At 44.8% G+C, this 10000-nt stretch overlaps 3 protein-coding genes across 7 annotated transcripts in view; 2 read left to right on the top strand and 1 right to left on the bottom strand.

Moving 5' to 3' along the window:
- Positions 1-979, top strand: part of crip2l (cysteine-rich protein 2-like) — a 12179-nt gene extending 11200 nt beyond the window's left edge. For both annotated transcript variants that reach the window (XM_046836436.1, XM_046836435.1), the window contains exons 7-8: positions 485-542; positions 667-979. In XM_046836436.1, coding sequence (XP_046692392.1) covers positions 485-542; positions 667-672 — 64 coding nt within the window. In that variant the 3' untranslated portion in view covers positions 673-979. The remainder of the gene's footprint in view (positions 1-484; positions 543-666) is intronic.
- si:dkey-174m14.3 (uncharacterized protein LOC563117 homolog) overlaps positions 1-10000 on the bottom strand; it is a 30851-nt gene that overhangs the window by 3018 nt on the left and 17833 nt on the right. For 3 of the 4 annotated variants that reach the window (XM_046836417.1, XM_046836415.1, XM_046836416.1), the window contains one exon: positions 9671-10000. This exon is cut by the window's right edge and continues 2201 nt beyond it. The exons of the other annotated variant lie outside the window; for it this stretch is intronic. The gene's annotated coding sequence lies outside the window, so the exon portion shown is untranslated. Of the gene's footprint in view, positions 1-9670 lie in introns of those variants that run through there. 4 annotated transcript variants of the gene reach the window in all.
- Positions 4460-8566, top strand: rdh14b (retinol dehydrogenase 14b). Its single transcript, XM_046836423.1, has 2 exons — positions 4460-5096; positions 7840-8566. Exons 1-2 carry the CDS (start codon positions 4647-4649, stop codon positions 8455-8457), a joined length of 1068 nt encoding a protein of 355 aa, XP_046692379.1. The 5' UTR covers positions 4460-4646; the 3' UTR covers positions 8458-8566.

The following is a 10000-nucleotide window of genomic DNA, read 5'->3' on the forward strand; positions in this document are numbered from 1 at the left end:
GAGCATGTTTAACTCGACAGACAGACAGAGAGAGAGAGAGAGAGAGAGAGAGAGAGAGAGAGAGAGAGAGAGACCTTGTATATACTATTTTTCTCATATATATTTATATATATATAATTATTATTTATTTTTTTATGGTTTATACTTTATTTATCTGCCTTCTTTTTCTTGGTTTATTTTTCTCTCCATCTCCTTCCCTCATGCCGGACCGTCATAATAAGCATTTCACTGCATGTCGTACTCTGTATGTATGTGTATGTGACAAATTAAATTTGATTTGATTTGCCATGACCACATGATCACATAATAAAGAACATCTTATTCATTTTTATCACCACATTATCTGTGTAAAGCTTCTTTGAGACAATGATCATTTGTTAAAAGCACAAAACAATTAAAAACTAATTGAATTGAATTAAAGTGACCACATGACCAGATGATGTCATCATGCTGTAATTCATCACTCAGTTTTGTTGTGTTTCAGCATGATAGCCAGCCGTACTGCCATAAACCCTGCTACGCTGTGCTGTTTGGCCCTAAAGGTATACACACACACACACACACACACACACACACACAGAGTTTTATATATTTATAAGCAGAAACACACACACATCCCAGATGTTATACAGGTTGTATTTCAGGTGTGTGTTTGTGTGTGTTTAGGTGTGAACACTGGAGGGATGGGCAGCTACAACTATGAAGAACCAAACACTGGGTCTCATCCGTGAATCAACCACACACATACACACAGACACACACACACACACACACACACACAGTTTACACTTTGATGTATGTTGTAGTGTTTAGATGAATGAACACTAATTACAGTATTGTTATGTAATGTGAAAGTATTTATAAACAGTGTTTTGTGTGTGTGTGTGTGTGTGTGTGTGTGTGTGTGATGTGGACCGTTATGAGTCAGTACTCTTCTCAATGGAACAAACCTAATAAATTAAATAAATTATAACCTTCAGCTGCAGGTTTTGGAAACAGGATTCATTTTCACCATTTCCAAGAACTTCTGATTGTGGAGCTCCACTTTCTATCTGAAACCTGACATAAAGACTATGGTTCTTACTGTGGTTCTTCAGGCAGATGAGAACACATGACAAAAATAATAACAACAATAATAATTAAAATTATAATAATAATAATTTGTGATAGAAGAGTATCTGTGAGAGTGAAAGGGAAAGTGTATAGGACTGTGGTGAGACCTGAGATGTTGTATGGATTAGAGACAGTGGCATTGAGTAAAAGACAGGAGGTGGAGCTGGAGGTAGCAGAGCTGAAGATGTTGAGATGTTCATTGGGAGTGACGATGATGGACAGGATTAGAAATGAGATTATTAGAGGGACAGCGCATGTAGGATGTTTTGGCGACAAGGTGAGGGAGGTGTGATTGAGATGGTTTGGACATGTGCAGAGGAGGGATATGGGGTATATCAGTAGGAGAATGCTGAGGATGGAGACACCAGGAAGGAGGAAAAGAGGAAGATCAAGGAGGAGGTTTATGGATGTGGTGAGGGAAGACATGCAGGTAGTTGGTTTAAAGGAGACAGATGATCCGCTTTGGCGCCCCCTAATGGGAGAAGCCGAAATAATAATAATAATAATAATAATAATAATAATAATAATAATAAAACCCAGCCATTATGGATGCTTGGGCATTACCCAAGCCCGGGTAAATGGGGAGGGTTACGTTAGAAAGGGAATCCAGCGTAAAACGTGCCAAATCAAATATGCGGATCACAAATGAGAATTTCATACCGGATCGGTCGAGGCCCGGGTTACCAACGACCACCACAGGTATCGTTAGCTGACAGGGTACCAGTGGAAATTGGGCTACTGTTGTCTGAAGGAGAGGAGGAAGACGTCTACAGAGACAGCAGGGAAAGGAGAAGTGGAGGAGAGTGGAGGTTCTGGTTGGTACTTTAAATGTTGGTACTATGACGGGTAAAGGGAGAGAGGGGAGCTGATATGATGGAGAGGAGAAAGGTAGAGATGTTGTGTGTTCAGGAGACCAAGTGGAAAGGGAGTACGGCCAGGAACATTGGAGGTGCACACAGGTGGACTATGTGCTATGCAGGAGATGCAACCTGAAGGAGATTGGAGACTGTAAGGTGTTGGCAGGGGACAGTGTAGCTAGACAGCATTAGATGGTGGTCTGTAGGATAGTTTTGGAGGTGAAGAAGAAGAGGAGGAGAGTGAGGACTGAAAGAAGAATAAGATGGTGGAAACTGAAGGAGGAAGAGTGTAGTGTGAGGTTCAGGGAAGAGGTCAGACAGAGGCTCGGTGGTGGTGAAGAGGTGCTGGATGATTGTGGAACTACTGCAGGAGTGATGAGGAGGCAGCTAGAAAAGTACTTGGTGTGACATCTGGAAATAGAAAGCAAGACAAGGAGACGTGGTGGTGGAATGAGGAAGTGCAGGAGAGCATAAGGAGCAAGAGGTTGGCAAAACAGAAGTGGGATCGACAGAGTGATGAGAAAAGTAGGCAGGAGTACAAGGAGATGCGGCAGCAGGTAAAAAGGGATGTGGCGAAAGCCAAGGAAAAGGCATATGAGGAGCTGTAGGAGAGGTTGGACACTAAGGAAGGAGAAAAGGATTTGTACCGATTGGCCAGGCAGCGAGCCGGGAAGGATGTGCTGCAAGTTAGAGCAATAAAGGATGGAGAGGGAAATGTGTTGACTAGTGAGGAGAGTGTGTTGAGAAGGTGGAGGGAGTATTTTGAGCAGCTGATGAATGAGGAAAATCAGAGAGAGAGAAGGTTGGATGATGTGGAGATGGTGAAACAGAATGTAGATAGGATTAGTAAGGAGGAAGTGAGAGCAGCAATTAAGAGGATGAAGAGTGGAAAGTCGGTTGGACCAGATGAGATACCGGTAGAAGCGTGGAGATGTTTAGGTGAGATGGCAGTGGAGTTTTTAACCAGATTGTTTAACAGGATTCTGGAAGGTGAGAGGATGCCTGAGGAATGGAGAAGGAGTGTGCTGGTACCGATCTTTAAGAATAAGGGAGATGTGCAGACCTGCAGTAACTACAGGGGCATAAAGGTGATCAGTCACACCATTAAGTTATGGGAAAGAGTAGTGGAAACCAGGCTGAGAGAAGAGGTGACCATCTGTGAGCAACAGTATGGTTTCATGCAGAGGAAGAGCACCACAGATGCCTTATTTGCTTTGAGGATGTTGATGGAGAAGTATAGAGGACAGAAGGAGTTGCATTGTGGATTTGTGGATTTAGAGAAAGCGTACGACAGGGTGAAGAGAGGAGTTGTGGTATTGTATGAGGAAGTCAGGTGTGTCAGAGAAGTATGTGAGGGTGGTGCAGGACATGTGCAGGACATGGGAGGTGGTAGCTCAGTGGCTTTGGATCAGAAGATCACAGGTTCAAATCCCACCACCACCAAGCTGCCACTGCTGGGCCCTTGAGCAAAAGCCCTAAAAACCCTCCCCTGCTCAGTTGTAAGTCGCTCTGGATAAGGGCGTCTGCCAAATGCCGCAAATGTAAATGTAAATGCAAATGTAATGTATGAGGACAGTGTGACGGCAGTAAAGTGTGCAGTAGGTATGAAAGACTGGTTCAGGGTGAAGGTTGGACTGCATCAAGGATCAGCCCTGAGCCCTTTCCTGTTCGCAGTGGTGATGGACAGGTTAACGGACGAGGTCAGACAGGAGTCTCCCTGGACTATGATGTTTGCGGATGATATTGTGATTTGTGGTGAGAGTAGGGAGCAGGTCGAGAAGAGCCTGGAGAGGTGGAGGTACACGCTGGAGAGAAGGGGAATGAAAGTCTGTAGGAGTAAGACAGAGTACATGTGTGTGAATGAGAGGGAGGGCAGTGGAATGATGCGGGTGCAGCGAGAAGAGGAGAAGGTGGAGGAGTTCAGGTACCTGGGGTCAACAGTGCAAAGTAATGGAGAGTGTGTTAGAGAAGTAAAGAAACGAGTGCAGGCAGGGTGGAGTGGGTGGAGAAGAGTGACAGGAGTGATTTGTGATAGTAGGGTATCTGCAAGAATGAAAGGGAAAGTTTATAGGACTGTGGTGAGACCTGAGATGATGTATGGATTAGAGACAGTGGCATTGAGTAAAAGACAGGAGGTGGAGCTGGAGGTAGCAGAGCTGAAGATGTTGAGATGTTCGTTGGGAGTGACGAGGATGGACAAGATTAGAAATGAGTTTATTAGAGAGACAACACATGTAGGACATTTGGAGACAAGGTGAGGGAGGTGAGATTGAGATGGTTTGGACATGTGCAGAGGAGGGACATGAATTATATTGGTAGAAGAATGCTGAGGATGGAGCAAACAGGTAGGAGGAAAAGAGGAAGACCAAGGAGGAGGTTCATGGATGTGGTGGGGGAAGACATGCAGGTAGTTGGTGTGAAAGAGGCAGATGTAGAGGACAGGGTGGTATGGAGACGGATGATCCGCTGTGGAGACCCCTAATGGGAGCAGCCGAAGAAGAAGAAGAATCCGAAAAGAGCACACACACACACACTAGTCTCAGACTGAGGATTACAGGACTGCTGTGTGGGATTAAATTCTATATTATATTAAATATTATGTCCCTGTGTATTTGTGTGAAGCGGCTGTAGGACAATGTCCCTCATTAACAGCGATATACATATAGCAGTGAGCAAATGGAAGGTGGGACTTCCGTTCTAAGAGTGCGGGTAGCGGAAGTGGAGTACGCATGGCATTGTGGGTACTGTAGTCTGATGCGCTGTTGGTGCGGTGTCATGGCGGCCGCGGTGATGTTAGCGCTGGTGCTGGGAGCGGGAGGAGTGCTCCTTATGGCCCGGAGAATGCGCTCCCGGTCCCAGGTTGCTGTCCGCCTCTACGCAGGATCCATGCGCGGGAAGACGGTGATCGTGACGGGAGCGAGCAGCGGCGTTGGTAAGGCCACAGCGGCCGCGCTCTTCCGCATGCACGCGCGAGTCATCATGGCGTGTCGGGACCGCGCCAGGGCTGAGCGCGCCGCCGCAGAGATCCGCGCATGCGCAGAAGACGGGGAGGGGGAGCTGGTTATCAAGCACGTGGACCTGACGTCACTGAGATCCGTGCGCGCGTTCTGCCTGGAGATCATCCAGGTGTGTTTGTGTGCGCGTACGCGCGAGAGAGGGAGAGAGAGTTTGTGTGTGTGTGTGTGTGTGTGTGTGTGTGTGTGTGTGTGTGTGTGTGTGTTTACTTTGAGCTGAATCAGTATAAAGTGTTGTGTATTTCCCATCTGGGGTGAATATACACTGGCGATCAAAATTATACAATTTATAAACAATTGAACAATTCTGAAATAATGTGATCTTCACTGCTCAACAGTTGAAGGAGTTTTTGTCCTGTCTATACCATGCTACCAGAACACCTTTTCCACAAAATAACTAAGGCATTTAAAAAAAACATTATTTTGCAGAAAACACACTGATCAAAATTAGAGAACAACAATGACTGTAGCATGGAAAAAATTACAACTAAATTTTCTGAAGGTTACAACAGTCAGCAATTAGTAGGAAGTGTCCAGGCCTCTGCTCTGAATGACTTCAGCACATCTGCAGCCACAGGACAGCACGAGTCTCTCACACTGCTCTGGTGTGATTTTGGTCCACTCTTCTTCCAGTCTCCTCCACAGTTCGGTGACTGTAGTGGGTTTCTTGGCCATAACTTTGTCACCAAGGATTTTCCAGAGGTTCTCTATTGGGTTGAGATCAGGACTCTGGGCAGGCCATGTCATTATTTCAATGTTTTCAGTTTCAAGGAACTGCTTTACCCGTTTTGCTGTGTGACATGGAGCGTTGTCCTGCATGAACACTGCGGGCTGATTGGGTGATGAAGGCAGGGAAGTAACCATATGTTGTTAAAGAAGGTTCTGATAAACATTTGCATTCACTCTGCCATGTAGCTGTAGAAGAGACCCAACTCCTGCTGCAGAAAACATGCCCCAAACCATGACACTTCCTCCTCCACTTTTCACTGACTTCTTTACACACTTTGGGTTCAGTCTTTCTCCAGTTTGTCGCCGAACATAATGTTTCCCATCGGACCCAAATAAATCAAACTTGCTTTCATCACTGAAGTGAACTTTGGACCAGTTCTCCTCTGTCCACACAACATGCTTAGTCTAGCCTTTTGATTCTTTCTGCTAATGAGAGGTTTGGTCACTGCAGAGTGGGCTTTCAGTCCAAATGCTCTTAAACGTTGAGACACTGTAAGATGAGACAGATCCTTACCCTGTTCAGCGCTGAACTGGTGAGCGATTCCAGCTGTAGTGTGGAAACGATTGCCCATTGAGATCCTCCACAGGATCCTGTCCTCTCTTGTATTTGTCTTCCGTGGACGACCAGCCTTCTTGGTGGACTTGAATGAGTTTGTGATGTTGTAAAGATTCAATATTCTTGAAATCACAGATTTGGAACGACCAACTTGTCTTGCTATGGCTGATAGGGTCATCCCTTTGGCCTTCATCTGGACAACCTGCTGCCGGAGGCTTTCAGTCACTTTAGAACGGCCCACCATCTTGCAGAGTCAGTGAAACTGGAAGTTAGGCTGCCAGTTAAATAGGGGTTTACAGATAATCAAGGAAATTAGCACCAGGTACAGATTAACACCAATAACTGGGAGGTATCTGAAAGTGTTCTCTAATTGTGATCAGTGTGTTTTCTGCAAAATAATGTTTTTTTTTAAATGCCTTAGTTATTTTGTGGAAAAGGTGTTCTGGTAGCATGGTATAGACAGGACAAAAACTCCTTCAACTGTTGAGCAGTGAAGATCACATTATTTCAGAATTGTTCAATTGTTTATAAATTGTTCTCTAATTTTGATCGCCAGTGTAGATGTTCCAAGAGCTCATGATGTATCTCAGTCACTGTCTATGTCCCTGTCCCCATCTCTGTCTCTGTCCCCAACTATGTGCCTGTTTTGTCTCTGTCCTAATCTCTGTGTCTGTTTCTTACACCCACATCACACAGGATCATGGTGAATGCTTTTATGTTTCCCAGTTGCCTAGTAACAGTGTTGTGCACCATTTTCCATTTGAGTGTGTTCTCCATAGCAGTGGGTGGAGCTTGTCCTTTAATGCAGTGTGTTGGTGTGTATTTAATGCAGTGTGTTTGTGTGTATTTAGTGCAGTGTGTTGGTGTGTATTTAATGCAGTGTGTTGGTGTGTATTTAGTGCAGTGTGTTGGTGTGTATTTAATGCAGTGTGTTGGTGTGTATTTAGTGCAGTGTGTTGGTGTGTATTTAGTGCAGTGTGTTGGTGTGTATTTAATGCAGTGTGTTGGTGTGTATTTAATGCAGTGTGTTGGTGTGTATTTAGTGCAGTGTGTTGGTGTATTTAATGCAGTGTGTTGGTGTGTATTTAATGCAGTGTGTTGGTGTGTATTTAATGCAGTGTGTTGTGTGTATTTAGTGCAGTGTGTTGGTGTGTATTTAATGCAGTGTGTTGGTGTGTATTTAGTGCAGTGTGTTGGTGTGTATTAAGTGCAGTGTGTTGGTGTGTATTTAATGCAGTGTGTTGGTGTGTATTTAGTGCAGTGTGTTGGTGTGTATTTAATGCAGTGTGTTGGTGTGTATTAATGCAGTGTGTTGGTGTGTATTAAGTGCAGTGTGTTGGTGTGTATTTAATGCAGTGTGTTGGTGTGTATTTAGTGCAGTGTGTTGATGTGTATTTAGTGCAGTGTGTTGTGTGTATTACAGTGCTGTAGATTTGAACAGAATGTGATCAGCACTGATCTCTGGCCCCGCCCACTCCCACTCATTCTGCCTTTCTGATAGGGTGTGTTTGGATGCCTGGAAATCTGAATAATTATCTGTGTGTGTGTGTGTGTGTGTGTGTGTGTGTAGGAGGAGCTGAAGCTAGACGTGTTGATTAATAACGCAGGTGTGTTCCGCTGCCCGTACACGAAAACTGAGGACGGCTTTGAGATGCAGTTTTGTGTGAACCATCTGTCTCACTTCCTATTGACACACCTGCTGACAGAGCTGATGGTACGTTCCGCTCCAAGTCGCATCCTCGTTGTTTCCTCCAAACTTTACAAATATGGCAGCATCCGATTTGACGATGTCAACAGCGAGAATGAGTACGACCCCGCCTTCTGCTATAGTCAGAGTAAACTCGCTAACCTGCTGTTCGTACGTGAGTTAGCGAGGAGACTGGAGGGGCAGGGCGTGACCGTGAACTCCCTCTCCCCCGGAATGGTCAGAACCAACCTGGGACGCCATGTCCATGTCCCCCTTCTGCTGAAACCCCTCTTCTTTCTGGTGTCATGGCTGTTCTTTAAGAGTCCAGACGAGGGCGCTGAGACACCAGTGTTCCTCGCAAGTTCTCCCGATGTGGCCAACGTGACTGGAAAGTTCTTCAGTAACTGTCATGAGGAAGTTCTCCTGCCTAGCGCCCTGGACGATGGCACAGCAAAGCGACTGTGGGACCTGAGTGAGACCATGGTTGGGATGAAGAGCTGAGCTGAATCTCTCTGCTTGAATATGTTAATTGATGTTTTTGTGTTTCTAAAAATCGTGAATTATTAGTAAATCTGTTTAAATATTAGAAATAAACTGGTTAATAAACTTGTATCCATTTTTTTACTTGAACCATCTCCCAGAACATCTCTCAGAACATCTTCCAGAACATCTTTCATAACGTCACCAGAAAGGTTTCTACAGATAGAGGTGTCAATATTTTCCATCAGGTCCATCAGTTCTGGAGGTTCCATATGCTGCTTTGTGAGTGATGACCACTCAAACAACAGTGTGATCAGCACCCCCTGGTGGCTGTGTGTGTAAGTGGGCATGACTAGAGATCTGTAAGAAACACTGAATATTAATACAATAATTGTGATAGTGCATCTGCAGTGACATCCCATAATACTAAACTCCACTACAGAGAGAGAAAGAGAGAGAGAGGGGGAGAGAGAGTGGTGTTAATTGTGCTTTATTAGAAGGTAAACAGTAGAGTAGAAGAGAAGAAGGAGGAGAAAAAGGAGGCTCATGCATGACGTGGGTCTGATTACAGAGGAACAGAAAGAGGAAGCATCAGTGAGGTAGAGGAGCTGAAACACCGAGAGAAGAACCCAATCACAATCTCAGAACACCAAAATAAACCTGTACATCAACCAATCAGAGGAGCAGGAGGCGTGGCTCTGAAACCTGTTAGAGCTCTGTCACAAACGCTAGAGCACACTCATATACTGAGTACACACTCGTATACTGCACTGTGAGTGGTGTGTGTGTGTTAGGACTTAAAGCTAATCTCATATGCTAAATGCTAATTTACCAGTTAACTAGCAGCCTCTTCGTTTTATTGCTAGCGTTTGGCGGTTTGGAGTTATTCCACAGTCAGAAGCGTTAGGATTTAAGGCTCTCTGCAGTCAGTCTCATCCATCACTGATATACTGAACAAAATATACAGCTGGGGATAAACCAAAAGTCCACTCTCAAAATCTGTGTACAGTTAGCATGTCTCTCCAACCTTCTCTGTGCTTTAAAGCTTTTCACACACACACACACACACACACACACACACACACACACACACACACACACACACACACACTGTATCAAATCACAAGGTCCAAAATCCAAAAAACTATTTTCTTCCAAAAATAAATAAATAAAAATTAATAGAACTAAATTGCAGTGGGTGGAGCTAGACCTGACATGACCCGCCCATAACTCTAATCTATGAGACGATCTGGATCCTGGAGTTATAACACATTTTTGCGTCCTGAACGATGTCTCCACCCCTGGATGCTAGTTTTGAGTCCACCCTGGTAGGTGGAGCTAACTCAGGTCTGACTCCACCCCCTGTAAAAAAGCAGCAAGCTTCATATCAACCACAGAACATCATCATGACTTCATCTCCACTGTAGAAAAATACCACAGAGCATAAATACGGAGAGAACGCACAGTCGGATCAGCGGGAAGTCTGAGTGCACCACCGAGACACCTTCAGATTGGATCTCACACTGAAGTCGGTCTGAAACCTTCGCTAACATGTGCTTCACTC

The sequence above is a fragment of the Silurus meridionalis genome, chromosome 23, assembly GCF_014805685.1.
Source record: "Silurus meridionalis isolate SWU-2019-XX chromosome 23, ASM1480568v1, whole genome shotgun sequence".
Lineage (NCBI taxonomy): Eukaryota > Metazoa > Chordata > Actinopteri > Siluriformes > Siluridae > Silurus > Silurus meridionalis.